A 23,507-nucleotide genomic window follows, 5' to 3' on the forward strand; every position below is an offset into this window, starting at 1 on the left:
CTATTTCTCAAGATCAACGATTGACTACAAATAGACACATCACTTCGACTATGTGCCTGACAAACCATCGTTGCTTGTACTCTCAAACTACAACTCTGTGTATAATGCTGAGAGATGAAAATGAATTGAATCAAATGCAAAAATGAGAAATAATTTATAGATAAATTAGTGACTGTTTAAAATAGTCACATCCATTCAAGAAGATATGAAGAATAGACACATCTGCTCTTGAAAAAAATGGTAAGATATACTTTTATTTTTCTTAGAAAAAGTTGAATACTCCCTCCGTCCCAAAATAATGGTCCCTTTTGGAGAATCTAACTTTTTTTGGTAGTACAATTATTGCATTTGAAAAAAGTTGATTTTCCAAAATTATCCTTTTGATAGTACATTTTTTGGGAATATCAATGCATAATTGTACTTTTTATGTTGTTTATTAATTTAAAAGAAGGGTAAAATAGGAAATTTACATTATTTTTGTACTTGATTTTTGAAGAGGGACTAATATTTTGGGATAATGAAAAATGGAATAAGGGACTAATATTTTGGGACGGAGGGAGTAGAATATTTAATAAAATTTTCAAACAAAAATATTTACCATCTTCAACCAAAATTCAAGTGGTGAATTATGGAGTTAATTTTCATTCAAATTTTCTAACTATGGGGAGTGATTTTAGAATACTTCTTTAATCCAAACAAGCTCTTGAAAGATCCTTGAGATGCCACTTGAAATAGAAGAAAAACTCTTGAAACAAAACAAACAACAAAAGTCTCGTGCGTGAGGCATTCTTGGCTGACTCCACAAAACTTGATAATCCTTTCACAAGTTCACTAGAGCTGGACATCCCACTGCTCACCTACATACATATAAATACAGAGTGAGCGAAAGCCTAATGAATAATATCAAAGTAAACATGTTATATAAATGAGTTCTTACGTTTAAGTAAAATCATACTCATCGTAATAATTTCGTGTCATAGCAAAACGACATTGGGTCCAACAAATACAAAGATACAAAGCAGAACAAATCATACTTATCGGAACGACCTCAGGCATTACGACCTCGGGTCTAATACATTACAGTTGTATAATGACCAATAGGTCAACACATAACAGATATTCAGATTTATCAGATATACAGAGAGTCAGATAATCAGAACGACCTTAGGTCCATCTTACCAGATATATGGAACGACCTTGGGTCCAATTCAGTTATACAGGACGACCTTGGGTCCATCATACACAATCGTGTCATATCGATCACATTCACAAATATCATATTGATCAAACAGATAGAACCTCATTTACACTTGCAAAATCATAAGTTTGGAAAACTTACTACATTAAGACATTTAGAAAATAGAGTAATAAGAAAATATCTTTACTAAGATATTACTCACAATGATTCAGTTGTTGACACGTCCTTGTGGATGATCCTACACAATTCATGAACATACACATATTGAATTACTTTGCTTAATCGGATTGTTCTTTAACTTATTTAATTCTTCTATCATTCTAACTCAAAGATTCATTTAGGAGACTCCATTCATGCCTAAGAATGTCTAGAAAGGGATGAGAACGTCAAAATAGATAAAACAGGACTTTCCAAACTATGCTGAAACAAGACACTTCGATTGAGCGCAACATTGGTCGCTTAAGCGGGCCACTTGGTCTACAAAAGTACTGAATGGTCCGAATCTAGGCTCGATGATCGCTTGAGTCAAGGCACAAAATGAATTGAGATTGCTCGAGCGTCAACTTGGTCGCTCGAGCCAACAATAAAACTCTACGAAATTACTAGATGCATGAGATGTGCGCTCGAGCAAAAGATTATTCGTTCGAGCGGTGAGATAGAATTCTAAAATTTCTAGAACAGAGTTGAATTTCAAAACGCAATTTAAAGTATGGATTCATGCATGATGCAATCCAAAACCATAGAAACCCTTTCAAAACATGAATACATGGCCAAAACTGAATCCTTAGTTCAAAAACTTCATGATTTTGCAAAATTGAAGTTTAAGACTTCATAATTGGAACCCAAACTCCCATGCATATATCAATTAACTTCCTAGTCTTTTCCAAGGTTTACAAAACATGGAGATTAGCTTCAAAACAACTTAATTCTTGAATGCATGTATGATATGATTCTCAACTCTAACATGGATGACAAAATCATACTCAAAATGATGGAATTTAACAAAATTATGCATGCATATACGAATTGACCTTAAATTCTTCATCTTAAGCTCATTTCTTGCATTTAATTATGTAATTCTTCATGAATATACATATTGATGACTTCAATATACATATTAAGGTTCAAATACATACCTAAGATCCTCAATCAAGCTAAATTTAGCAAGAATCTTGAGTTCTTCCTAATTCACAAGCCTTCTAGCCAAATCCTCCAAGATCAAGCCCTCTCTCTATAAAATGTAAATCTCAAAATTTTTGGGTGTTTAATGGGCTTAAACTCTCAACTTAACATATATATATATATACATGTAATTAGATTATGGTGTTAATTAGGTTTAAGCATTAATTAATCACACTTAATTCTAGTTAATTTAATCTAATTAATTTAATCTGAATCAAATTTTAATAAAACTTCTCATTAGGCTTTACAAACTATGTCATTCGTAATAAACTAACCAATTTTGATTTCTCACGCCATTAAGGCCTTTAATTTCAAATAATAACAGAAATCTCAACAAATATTCATACGGTTCACAAACATAAGGTCCAACACACATTAATCACATAATTAACATTCAAATTCACACCTAGCATACATGATTAAATGATTAAAAGTATAATACGTGATAGGATTGTCACAAATTAACTAACAAAGTCATCATATCAATTTATAATCTCCACTTACTATGCATCATATCACAAGAAAATGTTTTAAAATAATATCATGAGATGACAGACACACAAAAGGCATCACAGAAGTGGATATTACGTTTGACATGTAAAACCAGTAAGTTTTCAACTAACAACATGAACCAAATAAATGGATCAAAAATACAATTTCAAGGACCAGTCAGAAACAGGAAGAGCATGTCCAGATATAAATACCAATTTTAACATATCCCTTCCAAAAAAAAAAAAAAAAAAAAAAAAAAAACTGATCTAAGGTACACGGTCCTACTACAAAAAAGTCCCAGAAGATCGAGAAAGTTTTCAATTTGCTGTGGATTTGTACAAGTGACAAGAAAAGGAAAATTACCACGTGCATACAACATGCTGAAGAAACTTCCTAAAGTAAGGAGGTCCCCAGAAAGCAACAGGTACGACAGTGTCTGATATCAGCTGATGACTGCATCACTAATACCGATATATGTATTTAAAACCATGCTGAGAACTACCTGGGTGAAGTTTTGGATTGTGTTAAGCAGAGCACGCTTCAAGTTTGGGAAGGAGACTTCGCCAAGCATCAGCTATATCAGTTGCCAAACGGGCTTGTCCCTTTGCAAATTCATGAAAAGCAACCCCCATATCTAATGTTTTTTGTTCTTGAAAACACACAAATTCTTCATTCATTAGCCGCACAATTGTCTCAAATCTTCTAGTTGCTTCCTCACTATCTTCCCTCATCTGTATCACAAAACCAATATCAGCCAAACAAAGAAAATTCCAGTGGTATTACATTTTTAGGATGCAATACAAACTAACCACTTCATATTCATGCTCAGCTTCTGCCAATTTTTCAGATCGTGTTAGCCTGAATTTGTTTCTGCAAACAAATAAAATATATAAATTACTAACCACAAATTAGAAACTTCAAATATCTTTCGGCCCCATGGGCTGAAGGCTGAAAACTGAGGAAATTGAGTTCAATAGAAAGTTGATAAACAATCAGCTCCATGAACTCAAAGAGGGTTGATCATTTTCAACTTCCCTCTCAATGTATCACTAAAATATGTTAATGTGTGAACATAGAATGTTCTTCATGACTTTTTTTTTTTATTGGAAACCAAAAATTAGTGATAAGGATAATTGTAGTGTATTAATATGCTTATGGTCTTCACTGAACTGTACTCATAGCATTTAATAGTTTCAAATGAAAGAATTTGTGTGCGCGTGTGAGAGAGAGAGAGAGAGAGAGAGAGAGAGAGCAAAACAAAAATTGTCATGTCCAAAAACAGGACAGGATACCCCATACTGATATTGCTCTGAGCAAGAAGCCCACAATTTAAAACAAACTTTAGACGAGTATGGTGCTTGTTATTTGTTTCTTTTTATTTAATCCTCTCCTTTCTTTCAGATATTGTAATCCCATGGTGCTCATTGGCAACAATAGAACACTTTGAAAGCATAGTGTGAGCAAAACTCTTTTTAGTTTGCCTACTCAAATTTAGTCCACAAGAGATTGCAAACTATCAAAACTTGGGACATCACTCACACAGGAATTTTATTTTATATCATGATTCAAGAAGACCTTACTGTTGAGAGCAAGATTTTATGTTTGCAGATCAATGTCATATGCAAGAGGTCCCACTGCTAGTATACATAAAACAAGGCAAAGAGAAAAGATAAATAATAAATAAATAAAATAGTTGATTAGAAGAACCATACAGATCTATTTCCTTGAGCTTGATTGTTTCAGCCAATTCGTACTGCTGGCTGAAAGCGTTGGCTCTCTCCGCTACCGTGGCCTGTTTCAAAATACATAAGCAAAAGAGTTAATTTTTATGAAGATAAGTGATATACAGAGAAAGGTTGAAAATTGAACATGGGATTCTACCCAAAGATTCACAATTATCAAATTTGTCCCTTTATGAGGGTTTAAGTACCCATCAATCTTTTAGCTGAACAAGACAAAGTTATATCTGACAAGAAAAGAAATGATGACCTAGTGCCTATGAAGCATGGGTGCGGGTATGGATCCTGGTAAGGGTACATTATGGGTATGACGATATGGCAAGACCTAAAAAAAATAAGATACGAATACGGCTAGGGTATGCCAATAAATTTTTTATTTTTATAATTTATAGTTTAAGATTCAATTACAAATCAAAGTTCAATACTACAAATAAAAGGAGAAATTACAAAACCAAAAGAGATATCATAGTTCAACAATATCAATACCAAAGAAAAGTCCATAAGCTATTTTGAGAAATTACAAAACAAAGTTTCATTCCAATAGCAAGCTAAGAAAAATTTGAAAACTAGAAATTTCAATTTTCACTTCCATCAACTTCATTATTGAATATTACATCTTTCATCTCTGGCAGATCAAGTGAATCCCGATGCATCCATCCCGATGCATCCATCCCATACCCACGGAGTATCCAACTGCCAAATAGTGTATAAAACGTACCCGGTACGTATTTCGAGTACCCGGTACGAGTACAACAACATTTTCAGAGTACTCATGCTTCATAGCCTAATGCAGAGGATGATGAAGTTTAAAAATTGGATGAGGAAACAAAACTCACCTTAATAGATTGCACAGCAAGAGCATAGTCTTTCAAGGGCTCTTCAAAATTCATTAAGAGGTGGTAGGCCTGAAATGATACAGCAAGGCAGTTCCGTTTCAGAAAAGGTCAACAAACTGTTATAACAAAAAGGGTAAGTTGTTGCAGCTTAATTGAATCCATTTCAGAAAAGGTCAACAAACTGTTCTAACAAAAAGGATAAGTTATCAAGGAGGTTTACCTCCTTTTGCAGCTTAATTGACAAAACCTCTGATTTTGCCCCAAGCTCGGAAAACACCTTCCCAAGAGCATTTCCTTCACAAGCACCAAGGAGCTTGACTGCCTTTCCAAAATCTGATAGGGATTGCCCCAATTCTGTGGAAACAACAAATAAAATTAAAAAAATAAAAATCATGAATGCATTTGACTTCATTCAAATATAAGAATAAAGAGAAAAATTATTTCATAATTACAAAAACAAGATATGATCAAACATGTAGTCTGAAGGGAAAGAAAAGAAGTCCTTTATACCTCTGTGCCTCTTTACCAGACGACATGCATGTTTCTGAGCTTCAGCTAAGTGATCTTCAAGCTCAAAGATGTAATGTTTCAGTTTCTCATATTTGGGATTCGATTCTTCAACTGGTTTTTCCCTTCCAAGAACAACGTCACTCACTTTAGATTGTACATCCTGCCAAAAATTATAAATAAGTCAATCAGTAGATCATTTCATCTTCTCAAATAGACATTGTTCCTGTTTGCATGGACCTCATAACCCCAATTGGCAGCAATGCAGGCCAAACTCTCTTCCAAGGAAAATGAGGAGTGACTCAGATACTCAATGAGCTCTCTAATAGCAGAATACAACCTCTACGATCTTCAAGATTGAGGGGGACACTTGTTCAATGTGAATGAAATTCTGAATAAGTCCAATTTTTATATTTTAATAATTGAGTTACTATAGCTAGATTATCCAGGTAACTTGAACTATGAAGCAAGCAAAGTAACTTGGAGACCCACCTAACAGATAGACTCTTCATCCAATGTTGTTCTATGCCACTGTTCTTCAGTATATCAGATCTTAAATTTTTAAGGGGCCAATCAAATGCAGAACTAAGATTCTTCAGATAAAGTGTTTTTTTTTTTTTTTTTTTTTATTTATTTTTTTTGATAAGTTATTCTGGTGTACAAATTTATAATTATCACAACCAGTAATAGAGGTTTTTTTTATGGGAAACATATTGATTGCAGCTTCATCTGTTTTTGGTCCCATCAAATTGTACAGTAGAGAACGTGGTGCCTTGCAAAATTATTTAGCCCTACAAAACTTAATTGTTGAAATAGCAATTATTTGCACATTCGAAAATGATTTGTTTAGTTTTCAACCCCGAGTTACCTTGAATATTTGCATCAAATCAGCTGGCTTCGTCTTGAAAATACCAGTCTCTTGAGATCTGGCCCTCTCCATTGTCTGCAAAGTGGAATCAGATTGATGAGAGAGAGAGAGAGAGAGAGTAGTGATCTTAATAGATTGGAAAATTCTATTCACACATAAAATTCATGCAAAAAACTCTACAAGAATGATGAGGCAATGCCATTTTCTTAAATACACTCATCTTTATGGAATTTTTTTTTAATTTTTTTATATTTTGAAGTGAGGTCCACATTAAGCCACATCATTCTATATGGAAATTCGTTATGAACTTTCTATTTGAATATCATTACTCCAATAGATTTTGAAGGCTATACTAATCACTCCATATACATGTTAAGCAACTGAAAGGATATCAAATTCTTTCAAACAGGCATATTGTTAATGTACACCTCCTACACCACTAAAACCTACCACTACCACTATACACCTCCACTACTCCTCACCCACTCCACCTACCACCTCCACTTTACCTACTACCACCACCCACTCTACACCTACTACTCCCAAAACCTCTCTATATATAGGACTTGTAATATACAGATAAAAATAACAATACAACAATCTTGTAATATACACATCAATATATATCAATCAGAAATCAATAAACATCAATCAATAATATATCTATTTTAACATGGTATCAGAGCAGGTTTAGAACCTAATAGTTTCGCTTCCCCGGCGGGCGGCAATCTCGCCTTGGCCGCCCGCCGGACCTAAACCTATTCCGCTGATAAAATCAACAAAGATGTGTGCAACTGTAGTCATAAACCTGCAATTCCTTTTTGTCATAAATCTCCAAAGAAAAGTCCCTCAGCATCTGAGCTTTGTTGTTGCTCCCAGAGCTCACGCTCGCCGGAGCCATACTCGACTTCTTCGTCCCAAACGTCGCTCCCGACACCGCCGGCGACAGGGGCCTAATTTCCACCCCACCACCCACCGGCTGCGGCGCCGACACAAACGACGAGATCGCCCATCACTGCGGCTGATTCACTCCGGCCTCCCCAGCGTCTGCCTCGCCACCGGCAGACCCACCACCAATACAACACCTTCTTCGACGGTGCCGCCTCCGAGCTCTCCTCTCGCGGAGCCGTCCTCCGCCTCCGCTTCTATGACCATGATGCCAAGTGCGTCGTCTGTCTCATAGCCAAATCTGTGCTGGTCGGCGGCGTGAGCCGTGTCGAGGGGGAAGGGGAGGAGATGGACCCCCTGCTCGGCCGCGACTGCGTGGTGGACCCCTCCAAGCTTGCTTCGGTGGATTTGAGGATTATGAAGAGGGAGGAATGTTAGGGGAGTTTATGACTGGAATGGATTGAAACTGGAGGTCGATCAGACAATGTATGATTTTGGTACTTGTTATGAGACCGAATGCGAGAGTGCAGACCTCGACAAGGTCAAGAATTTGATTGAGGAGTTTCTCAAGGATAATGGGATTCATTATTCTTACTCAGAGGCTTCAAAGTTTGCAATTTTCCGATGCTCTGAGGAAAGCAAAAGGTGGGTTACGTGTGGAGAGAGAGAAAGGGGCACATCCAATTCACTTTTCTTTTTTTAATCACACTTGTCCACCGTCCAAATTTTATTTTTTATTATAACACTTACGTGGTGCTAGATACACTTTTGGCCAAGACATATCTGAGCAATTCAACCATACTTTTTCTTTTTCACCCACTCCTTGTTCCCCACTTTCTTTATTTTATATATATATATATATATATATATCTATATATCTCTTTTTATTCTATATTACAAAAAAAAAAAAAAAAATCCATTATTTTTATTTATTTTCTCCAAACCACTTTCCTTCTTTCCCCCATCTTTCATTTTTGATTTCAAATATATTTTTATTATTTCTTTCTTTATTTTTCTTTCACATTATTTTTAATCTTTTTCCAATTCCATTCATACCATCTAGCTTTGCACACCAAACCATATTTTATTCATCTCAGGGATCAACCCCGATCACAATTTTACACAAAAAAAAAAAAAAAAAAAAAACAAAACACAAAATACAAACAACCAACCACATTCACAGGTGAGATTTTTCTTCTCTACTCTGCCGCCGGTCTTTTCTTCTTGCCTCCGTCCTGGACGGCCCTTACCGGTGTTGCCTCCGTGTTTCCCACTCCACTGGGCATGCTCACTACTCCCTGCTCCTCCACTGCAGCATATGGCGGCCCTCCAAATCGGAACATCACGGTGGCCTTCCGCTTCAGCTCCTTATTTTCCGCCTTTAGCATACTTATCTCTGCTCGCGCATCCTTATACATGCGTTGGAGCAGAGCCAGCTGGGAGTTTAAATGTTGCACCTCATTTGTCCTACTCTGCAGCCGGTTCGACAAATTTGTGACCGCCGTCATGCTTTCCACACATGCCTTCAAAGTATACTGATTGGCCTCCACATCCGACTGCACTGCCATTCTTTGCTCCACAGACCGCATCGGAAAGTTCAACGGAGCAAACTCCGGGGCGCTTGGTTGAGTTTCCAGTGCCACCGCACCAGTTCTCTCTCTCGTTGACTCGTTGAGGTCGGGAAAAAGGGTGAGCAGCCCGCGGGAGGACGATGAAGCCATTTTCTAGGCAACAGAGTGTTACACAGTATCTCTCTCAGAAATCTCTCTCAGAAAACAGAGTGTTACAGAATCTCTCTCAGAAATCTCTCTCAGAATATCTCTCGCAGTTTTTTTTGCCTCAGCCTCAGCCTCCGTCTTATAGCCGAGGCAGCCACGCGCATCGCGCGCCTCTTGACGCCAGACAAACGGGCACGCCAGCCAAGGCACTCACGTGCCTCGCCATCATACCTGGCACGCCTTTTGATGCATCGGGCACGCCTTTTGACAGATTGGGCACACTTTTTGAGGGCACGACTTTTGAGGGCTCGATATCTACATCCATGTATATTTTTTGGGCAGCCTATATACACACTCATACAGTGTCTTCTACACCAGTCAGCTTTATCAATCCCTTTTCAACCTCAAATAGGTTTTTATCTTCACACCTATTTGAGTTTGAGGGGGGGTTATACACAGTATCATGTTCAAGCCACCTCATGGCGCACTCCCTAAGTCGCCCCCTTGGTGCACCACCACAATTTGCTACAACGGTCCGACATGACCCCGTAAACTGTCCAGCTACAACTATCCAGCTACAACGGTCCGACATGACCCCATAAACTGTCCCGACATTGATTCCGGTCAGCTTCTACAACGGTCCGACATGACCCCATAAACTGTCCCGACATTGATTCCGGTCAGCTTCTACAACGGTCCAACATGACCCCGTAAACTGTCTTCTACATCGGTCCGACATGACCCCGTAAACTGTCCTGCTACATCGGTCCGACATGACCCCGTAAACTGTCTTCTACAACGGTCCGACATGACCCCGTAAACTGTCCTGCTACAACGGTCCGACATGACCACGTAAACTGTCTTCTACATCGGTCTGACACGACCACACAGTGTCTGCTACAACGGTCCGACATGACCCCATAAACTGTCTGCTACATCGGTCTGACACGACCATACCGTGTCTCCTATCCTGTTTTATTTATCAGTTTATTTTTCTGTTTTGTTACTCTCTTCAAACTCAAGTTGGTTAGTTCCTATCCTCCTTGAGTTTGAGGGGGGCTGTTAATGTACACCTCCTACACCACTAAAACCTACCACTACCACTACACACCTCCACTACTCCTCACCCACTCCACCTACCACCTCCACTTTACCTACTACCACCACCCACTCTACACCTACTACTCCCAAAACCTCTCTATATATAGGACTTGTAATATACAGATAAAAATAACAATACAACAATCTTGTAATATACACATCAATATATATCAATCAGAAATCAATAAACATCAATCAATAATATATCTATTTTAACACATATAAACATTTTAAGTAGCAAAAGTACCATAATCATATCCTTCAGGATATCAGTTACTAGAATTCCACCATCTAAAAGTGTTAGGGAATCAGCAGCAATGTTTGCATCCCAGCCAATAAGTGTTTGATTCAACCAATTCTCCCATTATGAATTTTTTTGGGTGAATAAACTCATCATGAATTTCGCTAAGGCAAAGATCCATTATATTTCTTTTAGTGATCTTCCCATAGGTGGCTCGTGTTGAGATGCAACAAATTGTTGCCTCGATGAAATACTACAAACCTAGTGTGCACTTAAAGAATGCAAAAGATAACAAGCAATTATCTCTTCGAAAAGGTGATTATTTCTCCCAGGAAATTCTAAAGCATTACTGCACCATGATGCAAAATTTGCCTAGTCAACCTCCACCACGAATCTAGAGTTTCAATATATTTTAGCTTCTTGAAGCATTGTGAATTGTGTAACAGCCACCAACTCGATTTCAACTCAAAGTTACACAGTTGTTCCTCACAGTGGACTAGAGAAGGCATTATTATGGCTTTTGCTCTGCTCTGTTCCACTGTTGTTCTGGCTGGCATATACATGCACAATATCTAGCTTTTTCCTTCTTGATGATATATCATCCCCATCTTTATACCCATCTCTTTCAATAAAAGTAATAAACTGCTTCTTATAAAACACGTATATTCCAACATAAATTAGTAAATACAAGTACATTTTATAGATTTAGTGCATGAATGTCGACAACATGCTCCAGGAAGAAAAATTTATTGTCACGTTTGAAATACCAAATGTATCAGCTCTCTAACAATCACATGTGAAATATTAGCGTCTGACAATACATTCATGCTGCTATGAGCCTGAGAACCTGTGAAAACATATTTTCTTTGAAAAAACCGTTACATACTGAAAGGATTACTTTAGCCTCTATACATCCTAGAGTAAATCTTTTTCAACTTGATGATAGACAGGCATGTGTATAGGCACAAAAAAAACAAAACAAAACAAAACAAAACAAAACCAAACAAAATTTGGACACGGGATATCAGCTAGTTACCAAAAATAAACCACAGGACAATTTCATATTTCAAAAAAGCTTTGGGGTAGCAGACATGAACTATGTCTTCCTATATGCATCAAAATTAGATACTTCACCAGCTCATCTGCCTGTAAAAATGTTCTCAAATCCTCACTTTGCTGAAGCTCATGATGTGAAGCTATCCGGTTAACAAATATATCCAATGCTTGACGCCTCATCTCAATAAATTCAGCACTGAATCTAAACTTCTCTGCATAAGAAAGACTGAAGTTAGTCCGCATATGATTTCAAAATTTTTAGACTGAATTTTTGTGCAACTTAGATTGAAATTAATTGCCTATTTTATGCTTAGGCACAAACCCAGAAATAGGCTACAATCACTGCAAACAGTTGCGCATCAAAATAGTTACTTGCAGCATCAATACAGCTATTTGTTAAGGTCACATCTGAAAATCCATTAGTTGGTGATGTCTCCACACTAAAATCCGGATAAGAAACCATCAACAAAGAAGACCAATGCCGTAAGAGTCCTAGATGTGCATCCTCTAACACTAGCTTCAGGACTAAAAAAATATTGGTTGATGCGTGTGAATCCTTTAAATGAAAGCAATCAGCCACGTTAATGATGAAACAATAGTGCACTTATGAATTAATAGCTTAAACTACTGATGAAATGATGTATTTATAACACAAATCCATTACCAAAAATTTACCTCAACGTATCTATTTGCATGGCTGGTTAGAAATCACTTTGTTTTGACAAAGTCAGGATTTTCCTCAAGTAGCAAAACAAATTTTGGATCAACATGTTTATCTTCACTACCGCGAAATGAATGTTGACAGTCTTGCAAATGGAAGGAATTGTGCTCCAGAGAAGGAGGTCAAAAAGAAAAGTGGGAAATGAAAACACACTCTGCCTTGAATGAACATAATCAGGATGGAGTGCCGATGAGGACAAGCCCTCAAATTCATGCTTGGAAAAGGAGGAAAAAGAAACAGCCATGTGGGCCGCGCCAATGGACCAGTGGATCCTACCATTTGTATCACATGATAGGGTTTAAACAAAACTAACTACTTTAAATTTGGTAATATCCATATTTGTCAAAATCAGGGGTATTTTCGTAAATTTGAATATTAGGAGATTTTGTTTTTTCTTTTAAAAAAAAGGAAACAAAAAGAGAATAAATACAAATAGTAAAAAGCGAAATACAAAAGGAGCAGTACAAGAAGTCCACCAAAATGAAAAGCAAAGAAAACAATAAAGATCCTCACATATGACAAGCATCTCTCCACTTCATACATCATCTTGTGAGGAATGAATAATGAAACATTTAGATTATCAACAAGATTCTTGAAATACAACTTACAAGAGAACAACCCTTATTTTGTAATTTATATGCATTTAATGTACAGGTTAATTAGGTGCTTGGTTTTGAGTTGTGTCAAATCCTTTTGAATTAGGTGTCTTAATTTATTTAGTAGGATTAGCAAGTCCTTTTCCTAGTGGGAAAATTTCTCTGCAGAATTTTATTCTCTTTTCAATGGTGAGACTCCTAGGACTTGGGGAGATTCTTAGATTTCTATCCTCTGTCTTCTACTTCTTCCCATTCTTTTACTCTATTGCAATTCCCAGCACTGCTGTGTGCAGTGCACAGCCACCAATCAGCCTTCTTTCACCTTAGTTTAGTCCCGAAGCCCAAAACCTTCAATCCTAATGCCCTGCAACCATTGTGTCCCTAAAAAAAATATTGCTTTTCCCCTGATTTCCACAATATCCAGCAAGCTATTGATTTTGATTTCACACTAAAATCTATCCAACAGCTTAATCTTACCCTCTCAACCATAAACCCTAAAAACTAAAGCCATACCCAGCTAATCTGATAGTGGGATAGCCTAAAACTATAACTGAGGGCTTTGTCCTACATCAAGTGCCTTCTAAGATTTTGCAGCTGTTTGTTAAGAAATTCTATTGAAGTTCATTACTTAGAACAGTGAGATATCCTTTTATGACTGGTAAGAAATAAAATAGGCTGTAGCCAAACAATTCCACGAGACCAAATTGCACTGCATCAATAGATGCCTTAATAACTGATTAAAAAAAATCAATATATGTTTCACTGGTAAGAACAAGTATGAATACAGGGCGCAAATAAATTAAGGAAACATAATTTCAAATATGGGTCCCTGCATAAAGTATTTTCGGGGTTGCACTATGGTTATAAGCCAAAGTTGTCTGTGGGAAGAAAAATCAGTCAAAGCGGCTGTTACAGCTGAGTACCAGCCATTATGTTGCTGTCACCAACCATAACAGCTGTCACTGCCCTGTTGCGATAAATTCTAAATTCCATTAAATGGAGTCTTTCTCTTATTTAACATTTTCTAAGGCTGGAAAAACAAGTTCTTAAGCTAAATCTACCAATTTGAACATCAGATATACAAGATGTAAGATCAAAACTTCAATCAAAGCTAATGGGGCATGGCAAACTAGGAAATCCCAGAGCTGCGGTAAATTTGCCACTTTCTTCTAAAGTTCTTGGTGTTCTTACTTTAGAAAATACCAAGTCATATAAAACATTTGTAAGCTTAGTAGATAAATTATGTGTTGCGTAAGCAATTTTTTTTATTATTTTATTATTTTTATATTCGAAAAAGTAGTATTTTGTTATGGACTAATAATATTTGAAGTACAATTGCTTTCATTGTAATGCCCTTTATTCCCTTCTTAATTTTAATTTTAAATATTCTTTTTTTCCTGATTTAACTACGAGAATTTTTATTTGAATTTTCTACTTTAAATAAAAAGGAAAGATATTATAATTTCCTATATAAATATTGATTTTACTTGATAAACAGTTAAACATGGTCAAGTACCATATGACATGTCTTAAATTTCATGATTGAACTAACTTTACATATTATCTATGACAATACGCAACAACTAGTTAGTAGTGACTATTGATTTTGCCTGATCTAGTAATATAAAGCTTAAGAATAATATGTAGTTACTTGCTAAGTTACCACTATTTAGCTTGAATAGACTCTAGTACTTATTTATTAGTAAATAGCTTAATGGGTAAAAATTGAAGGCACTTGCTACTTAATTCCAATAGAAACCATACAAGGTCCAATACCAATAGTTGAACACTGGTTTTGATGTCAGAAAACTGATCAAAAACAATTTAAATAACCAAAACATGATCAGGTTACAATATTCGTATTAGTAAGTTTTAAGGAATTTGCTAATAATAATAATAAATTGATAGCATCAGTAACTTATTCTCATTATACCCTGACTAACATCCAATGCCATTACACGGCAATCAAGACCATCACAATAGCTGATATCGTGACTTAGAAGGACGGAAAAAAAAGAGGTGTTGGGCTCGTTACCTACAGTGCTCTTCTCTGGAAGTGGAGGAATGAAAATACCCTTGTACTTCTCAAAAAGATGATCACGTAACCAAATAAAATCACTATAACGTCGAATAACAATCTTCTCTGGCCCTTCACATTCTGATAAATTTGTCTGCCACCAACAAGTTCTGTTAGTAATTGACTAACGAACAACAGACATAACATGAACTGACTCTGCAATTTTAGGTTCAGAAAAACAAATCATAACTCAAACTCAAAAATGATCGAAGAAAATGATGATAATATCAGCCACAAGATAAAATCAAATGTGGGTGTGTGTGTGATTATCTCATGATGGATAGAATAAATTCTCAATCAACTGTTAACGAGGCATAATGGATACTCAAATATATCATCTATTTTCTATGGCAAGCCAAAAAGATCCACATAACCCTTATGCAGCATAAAAGTCATCCTAAAACAACCTAAAATCAAAATTTACATGGCTAGAGACCAACATAGGACCCAGGAGTCGAGCTTTCCATTAAATCACACAAACTAAATTTTATGGATCATCCTAACAAGTGCCCTTGGGACACAAGAAAAAGACAAACAAAAATATGTAGATCCCAAGACACTTATCGCTAAATTCAAAACACTCTTGGTGAATTTCACAAAACTTTTCCAAAATACTTTTTATCATTTCCAATATTAACAAGCTAGGACACTTGTTAGCATTTGCCAAATTTATTACTTAGATATCTACTAAGAAGTACGGACACGGACACCACACAGAGACACGGACATGCAAATTTTCAAAAAAATGCAAAGCACGACACGTTGGGGGCACATGCAAAGCATATAACTTTATATATTTATTATGTCATATTTTTAAATATGTTATATTTATTTTATATCAAATATTTGATTTCCTCAAATTCATCAACCTTAGTATGCTATTTTAGTAAATAAAAAAATATAATTTTAATGTGTCCACAACGTGTCCAGCGAGTGTCCATGTCCAACACATGTGCATGACCTAAATAGAGGTGTTCATGCTTCATAGGATATCTTTTTCTTTTTTTTTTTTCTTCAACCATTTCTTCCTTTTTAATAGGAAAAAATCTTCTTTAAGTCTGATGAAACAGGTGCCTGGAAAAGCTTATTTTATCAATAGATCACAATTCAATGAATAGCTACAACATAATTACACTTTTATACTGATGGTTGACATAACAGATTTTCAAAATGCAAGCATGCTAAAATTTCTCAACACAAACTGGACAAAGAAATGCATACCTAGCTTTTTTCTTATGCAATGTACATAATAGTGTTCTAGAACATAATTTAGGGCTAACATAATAAATTATTACTTTCCACAAATCAAATGCATGCAGATAATGTGTATCCTCGACAAAAAAACATATTTAGGGCTGGTTTGGCATCCATGAAAAAAGACAAAAAGCCAAAAAATAACTAAAAAAGTCAAAAAGTTATCACTATTCACAAGAAAAAAAATATATAAAAAAATAAATTTACAAAAAAAAGTTCAAGTCAAAAAGTGTATTAAAGTGATGTGCTGTCTGTAGTGCTGTTGATACACATTAGACAGCCGATGCACTTCTCATGACACACAGGACAATGCTGTGCGGCCCGTGGGGGCCCATCACGGGTCCTGTTTTGACAATCTGAACTGTGCAATGTGTAAAACTCGTCAAAGACTATATGCTTGTAAAAAATCACGTTGATCGGGTATCGATAACTATATGATCAAATCAATTTTATATGAAAAAATGGACGGTACACAAAATAACGGTTGACAAAAAACTAATCCGATCAGATAGCTATCAATATCTGATCAACGTGATTTTTTACAAATATATAGTACTCGACGAGTTCTACATATTGAACGGTTCCGATTATCAAAACGGGACACGTGGTGGGTCCCCAAGGGCAGAACAGCACCGTAGGCAATCTGGTCCTATACATCTTGCTGCCAACCGTATGCATGACGGTACCATCACTGTCAGTAGGCAATTATATATTTAGGGGTAATATGGTAATTTTGTTATTTTATACAATATTTTAATACATATGTTTTCGTAAAAAGTCAAAAAGTTATCCCAAACATACATCTTTTTGTCCTCTACCTTTTTTACCAAAAAGTCAAAAAGTGCACTTATTTAAAACATCTCAAACAACCCCTTAATCATCACACACAACCAAACCTTGGATAGTGTCTCATCAGCTCCAATATTTGCACCAAAATCCGCTGCTCTATATAAGGTTTCCAACACTTTTATTCAAGTATACAATCTTCCACAATTATAAAATCCAAATCCCAAATATTCTCAACCTCCTAACCTTGACTAGATACCATATCCATGTTCAGTAAGTTAAAACATAATACTTTACCTTCAGCAATTTAAAGCATTGTGGGATGACCTTTGATTACAACACAAGTCATTTTTCAGCCTGCAAACTGAACTTTCAGTCATACATTTAACTTGGTAGACTTGCCAACTTTACCATGTTTATATAAACTACCTTACCATTCCCCATACTAATACAAAATCAAAATCATTAAAAGAAATTTTAAATTTATCAAACCTTAACTTTGTGAACATTTTTAGTGCATCTGTCCACTTAATCAACTGAGAGTGGGGGCTGGCTAGTGAAAGTTGGTCCTTCAAATAATTTTTATATATAATATTCAGAAATTTAAAAGCATGGATATGTTAAAGATGATATGAATAATTGGACTTTGAATAATTGTGTCATCCATTTTTTATGGAAAATTTTACGTATCAACCAATTGGATAAACATATTTATCAGTTCCAAGTATTAATAACTTGTGTTTGTTCAAAAAAAACAAATGTATATATTTCATCCCAACAATTAAAAAGTTCTTCTTGGTCCTATTAGTAGTTATTAGGACTTGGTTGTCTTTAGAGGATTTATAGGTTCTTTCCAATATAATCCTAATTCGGAAAAGGAGAAACAGCCACAATGGTACCCACAAGCCTACAACCACCAGCCACAATGGTACCCTTGAAGCATATGAATATCACTTTATTTGATAATCAACGAGAACGAGTGATCTTACAAAAGTGAAATTTTATAAAATTCTACTGCGCTTTGACAATCGAATCCCAACAATGGTGTCAAAGCCATTGTTATAGCATGTTTTTATGATATTAAAACAGGATTAGTTTTGAGGTTGGATTACGGTTTTGCATAATAACAACAATTTACAAACCCTTTTCGATGGAATGTCGTACCTAAATTGTCCAAGGGCTGGAAATCTAATTTTGGCTATGGAAGTAGTAGAACAGGCAAAAGGATGAACATTGCAATTTTGTAAATCATAAGACGAACCAGTGGTTGCAACGTTTGAAAGATGGATAAATAGTGTTCAATGTTCGAAGTGTGTTCGATGAATGTTCAAACAGTGGGTGCTCCAGTGTTGTCCACCCAAAAGGGTGCTCGAGTGGACTAGATTTTTAGCCCTATTTTCATTCTTATTTTTGAATTAGACTGCTATAAAATCATGATAATGCAATTCAATTGTAATTGAATTATCTCAAACAAAATACCTAATATTCATTTTTAGTTCCATGTAGTTTGATTGATGAAAGTGATGAATGAATGATCATGGACAAAGACAAATATCGAATCATGTGAATGGTTGATGTATGTTCATTGTGATTGACTGAGGACGGTGCCAAAGGGATCATATGTCTATGAGCATGAAGTGGAAATGATCAATTACATTGAGTAGATTGAGAGGACTTGGCAACAATGCAATGTTATCCAATGCCATGGTTCTATAGTCTCTTATTGACACAGTGGTAATGGAAAAAGGGAGTAGACTAGATATTGTTCTACTATATGTGATTTCTTGAATCCACGAGATCCGCGAGAACAACCTTGAATCCACAATAAAAATAAGAGAAACTCTCTGAAATTATTATTGATTGAATAATAAAGCTTCTTTTCCTTAGGCTTAAACATGTATTTATAATAAACTAGACCTAATGCTTTCAAAGCAAGCAATCTAAAAAAAATAGTAAAGTCAAAATTGATACATAATAAGAAACCTATGTAAAAAGGAAACTAAAAATCTCAATGTTGCGCTATACAAACTAAATCGTGCCGACGGGTCAACTGGGCATATGATAGGCCGACCAAATATTTTCTAGAGGGTTGAGCGTCGGTCGACCCAACTATAGACACTCAAATATCAAGTTGGGCTTCCATCATCCTTGGCTCCACTTGCGATACTGTTTTGATCTTCTAGAGTATTTTAGGCCAAATGACAAAATTCCAGTCAAATTTAATTCCAAAATCATAAAAATAAAAATATAAAACGAATAAAAATCTTGTTCTACATCACACTGGATTCTTTTGTAAAGTACGTTGTGTTAGAGGATTCATCCCAGAGCTCTTAAACGTGTTTTTTACTGACGAGGGCACCATCAAGAAGGCCACAAAATTCGATGACACTTTTACTTCCTGAACTATGTAATAAAAAGGGGAAGGAAAGAAGGCCCAGTCAAAGCCCAAAGGGGCAACAAGAATACCAAATATGGGAAGGCAAGTGAAAGGGGAAGTGTTTCCACTTTGGCAAGGAAAGGCATTGAAAAAGAAAAAAGTATCTTGGTTCCTTATGGGACAAGCCTTTAGAAGGTATGTTTGTCATGCTCATTGCATAAACTAAGTTGAAATTTAGGCTCCGTTTGTTTTAACATAAAATATTTTACACCTGAAATATTTTTCATGTAAATTGAAAAAAAAAAAAATCTTCCTATTTTTGAAGTAAAAAATATCTTTCTAATGTATGCATTGGCCGTTGAGAAGAAAGGCAATGAAGAGCCAGCCTTCATCTTCGGAAAGATTAATGTGATGAAAGGGCCGAGCTGGAAGTGAACTTTTTAAAAACAGCGCTGCTAGGGACCCCCAGTGGGGGCACCCCAGCACCCCCAGTTTTTTTTCATTGGTCAGTCAGTTTTTTTTTTTTTTTTCCTTCCAATCACCCACAGCCACGTGGGCTGGGGGTAACTGGGGGTCACTCGAGGGTGGGGGTCTGCCGCATTTTTCTTTTAAAAATTAACTTCCGTTTTGGGGACTGAGAAAAAGTATTTTCGTTAAAAAATGTTTTACATTTTTGTTCAACCAACAAACAACAGAAAAAGCGTAAACGGACTCTTAATTCATCTTAGGGAAACAAACCCTCAATTATAGAGAAGTCACCCGATGAGTGGGAAATGAAGCAAGTTATTGCATTAGCTATGGAGACTTGATACTTGATGTTGTCATCTGGAGTAGTTACAAAATTTAAGAACTATAGAGGCAGTCTTTGAGGAATACACATGTTCATTAAAATTAAATCATTTAATTGATTCAGACATATTGTCAAATGGTCTATAATTGACAAATTTGAATAGACCAAATTACATGTGTGTGTATATATATATAGGGGTTTGGGAAAAATTACCTTGGTGATGACCTTATAAGAGATATAAGCTTGTACGCCATTGCTCATCTTAGCAGGATCAGTGACTGAGACTGATAGAAAGGGTTGTGCGGATGGGGATCTAGGGCTTTGTGATAAGCTTCTTTGCTGCATATTCCGAGACATAACAATCATATACATAATTACGTTCATACACACTGAGTTTATTTTGTTGGTATATGGAAAACAGAAGATAGAATACCTGTGTAATCATGGCGTAATTGGGGATTTCGGGGACGGTGGATGGATGGAGAAGAGAGACAAGAGAGCTAGGGATCGCGGAATGTATAAAACTTCTAACATGCGCCGCTGTGCACGGTGCACTCACTGTTCCGGTGAGGTGCGAATCCTCTCAAGCACTCTTCCGTCCAACCATCTTCCTGCACTTCCACCACACACTTCCACCTCAACTTCCAAATCAATCCAAGGGTCACAATTCAGCGTAGTTAAATAAATTACATCACAAACCCTTTAGAAAACTTCTCACTTATAATTAGGCCCCATTTGGGGAATTACCTTTTTAGTCAATTAGTAAAAAAAGTTATTAAATTATCAAAAAAGTCAACAACTCATACCAAAAAGTTAAAGATTCTTTTTTCTCTCTACTTTTTGCACATCTTTTCGTAATTAGCCAAAAAGTCATTTCAAACATACAAATTTTTTTTACCTACCTTTTTAACCAAATAGCCAAAAAGTTATTAAATTAGACTGTTCCCAAACGAGGCCTTAGTTTCATCTGAACTACCTGTGATCGCGGATTAAGTTGGATTCCATGATGTTTCATTTATTTAAAATTAGATGGATCAAAAAAAATTAATCCACATTCATTCATGAATGTATCGATTTGACAAATTTTAATTGACTAAGTTACCGAGTTGACGGATAGATGTGATTGATGCGACGGTTTGGACGTTACAAAATTTTAAGTTTTTTTTTAAAATTATAACTTATAATTTTTACAATCTCTACTAACTAATAATCTGAAAAAAAAATATTATTTGTCTATAATAAGCTATGGCACAATGTACACATATTTTAAAGGTATTATTTTCTGTTTTTCACAACAACAAAAAAAATCTTTTATTATTTATACTTTATGTTATTACTTTTTTTTTTTTTTGACCTTCATCTATAGACGGATCGGGTTTATGGGGGTGCGAGATGATTGATCTATCATCTGAATTGTATTTGTAAATTTTGAAATATTTCATCCGCATCCATCCGTCAAAAGATATGTATCTGCCCAAAATCAATCCGGTTGGGTCAATTCGATCGGTATAGACAAATTAGACTGATCCATGATCACCCCTAACTTGAACCATTTTGTTAGTTTCACCTAAAAATCTAAAAGAAGATGGAATTAAATAAATATAATTTAGAATAATTAAAAAAATATAGTGAAATAAAATATAAAATAATATTAAAAATAGTTGAACAATTAGATAAAATATATGAAGAAATAAATAATAATATAATATAACTAGAAGAATATATATGTATATATATATATATAAACAATTAGGATTAATCAGTTTGGGAGAAATGGAACCGATTCTCCTTGAAGGTTTAGAACAAGTAACGCAGAAAAAGAAAAGGAAAATAATATCCTAGAAGATTTCGAAGAAATAAATAATGTTAATGATACTGAAATAATAGTAGTAAAAGAAGAAAAGTAGTCTATCTGTCCAACTAATCTAAATCACCTAGATTTTAGAAAATTTACCAGACAACAACTGGAAGATGATACTAGATTATAAGAGAAGAATGTGACACTGTAGTTATCTTAATAGAAGATCATATGGTAGAGAGACACTTAATTATGCAAATTTTACACCTAGAATTGAAGTGTTTTTAAGAGAAGTACCACTAAAACCAATCAATAACACAAAGTATTTAGTAGATACTGATTGTGCTAGACTTTTGAAGATGTGCCTCCAAGTTGAGACTTATGTTTGTCTTTTGGAAAGTTTTTGTAAAGTCATGTACTAATGTTTGTAAAAGTGTGTGCACTTTGTACCTAATGTAAATTATATAAGTTCCATGTAATATAAGGTTATATGTTTCTTTTACATCATTTACGCATTACTAAATGACCTAGATTATTTTTTGTATGTTTCTACTTCAAGCCCCATTACATTAAACATTTTGTGATTTGTCAGGATAAGCCGTAGGTAATCTATGATTACTAGCCGGTCACCTCTCTAACCTCTAGGAGCGAGTTGGGGACGTAACAAATTGGTATCAGAGCCAGATTACTTTACCCACGTGCTCATCCATATGAGCACTAGGATTTCTAGAATGGACTTAGGAATTGCATTCATCTTAGAAGTATGTGTGTGTGTGTGTGTGTGTGTGTGTGTGTGTGTGTGTGTGTGTGTGTGTGTGTGTGTGTGTGTGAAGGTATGCATTCATAAATGTGTATACATGCATACTCTTTTGTATGTGTTATAATTCATGTTCATATAGATCATGGTGAGAACAAGAGCGGATGAAGGGGCAAAATCATATTTGGCACAACTCGACAAATTAAAAAGAATGTGTGGAAGGAGTGGTTAAAACATTGAGACAACAATAACAATGACAACCACCACCATCACCACCACAACTATAGGAACCTATACAACCACCAATTCAAGATAATCAGGTGAATGATCAAACTATTGCTCTTACAAAAGAATATAAGAAGATCAAACCATCACAGTTCTAGAGTGGAGTTGATCCATTGAAGGTCGAGGCATGGGTTCTTGAAATTGAGAAGTTATTTGAAGTTTTTTTGTGCACTGATGCATAGAAAGTAATACTTGTTGCTTTTACTCTAGAAGATGAGGCCTGTAGATAGTGGATGTTGG

General features: G+C 35.5%; 1 protein-coding gene across 7 annotated transcripts; it reads right to left on the reverse strand.

The window, feature by feature from the left end:
• Positions 1-613: 613 nt before the first annotated feature.
• On the reverse strand, positions 614-21,174 carry LOC114316581 (sorting nexin 1). 7 transcript variants are annotated; one of them, XM_082891912.1, is made up of 12 exons: positions 20,861-21,174; positions 20,641-20,766; positions 15,179-15,314; positions 11,905-12,038; positions 6,823-6,897; positions 5,958-6,117; positions 5,668-5,801; positions 5,448-5,516; positions 4,585-4,664; positions 3,682-3,742; positions 3,375-3,603; positions 614-857 (listed from the first exon to the last, which is right to left on the reverse strand). In XM_082891912.1, the coding sequence occupies exons 1-11, from the start codon at positions 20,870-20,872 to the stop codon at positions 3,397-3,399; spliced, it is 1,194 nt and encodes a 397-aa protein (XP_082748038.1). In that variant the 5' UTR covers positions 20,873-21,174; the 3' UTR covers positions 614-857; positions 3,375-3,396. The 7 variants fall into 7 exon arrangements, with proteins under 7 accessions (XP_082748038.1, XP_082748035.1, XP_082748039.1 ...); XM_082891913.1 differs by lacking the exon at positions 614-857 and adding an exon at positions 1,392-1,436; XM_082891914.1 differs by lacking the exon at positions 614-857 and adding an exon at positions 2,333-2,429.
• Between the last annotated feature and the right edge of the window lie 2,333 nt (positions 21,175-23,507).

This window comes from Camellia sinensis, chromosome 10, assembly GCF_055761805.1.
Source record: "Camellia sinensis isolate YWXY chromosome 10, ASM5576180v1, whole genome shotgun sequence".
NCBI classification, from domain to species: domain Eukaryota; kingdom Viridiplantae; phylum Streptophyta; class Magnoliopsida; order Ericales; family Theaceae; genus Camellia; species Camellia sinensis.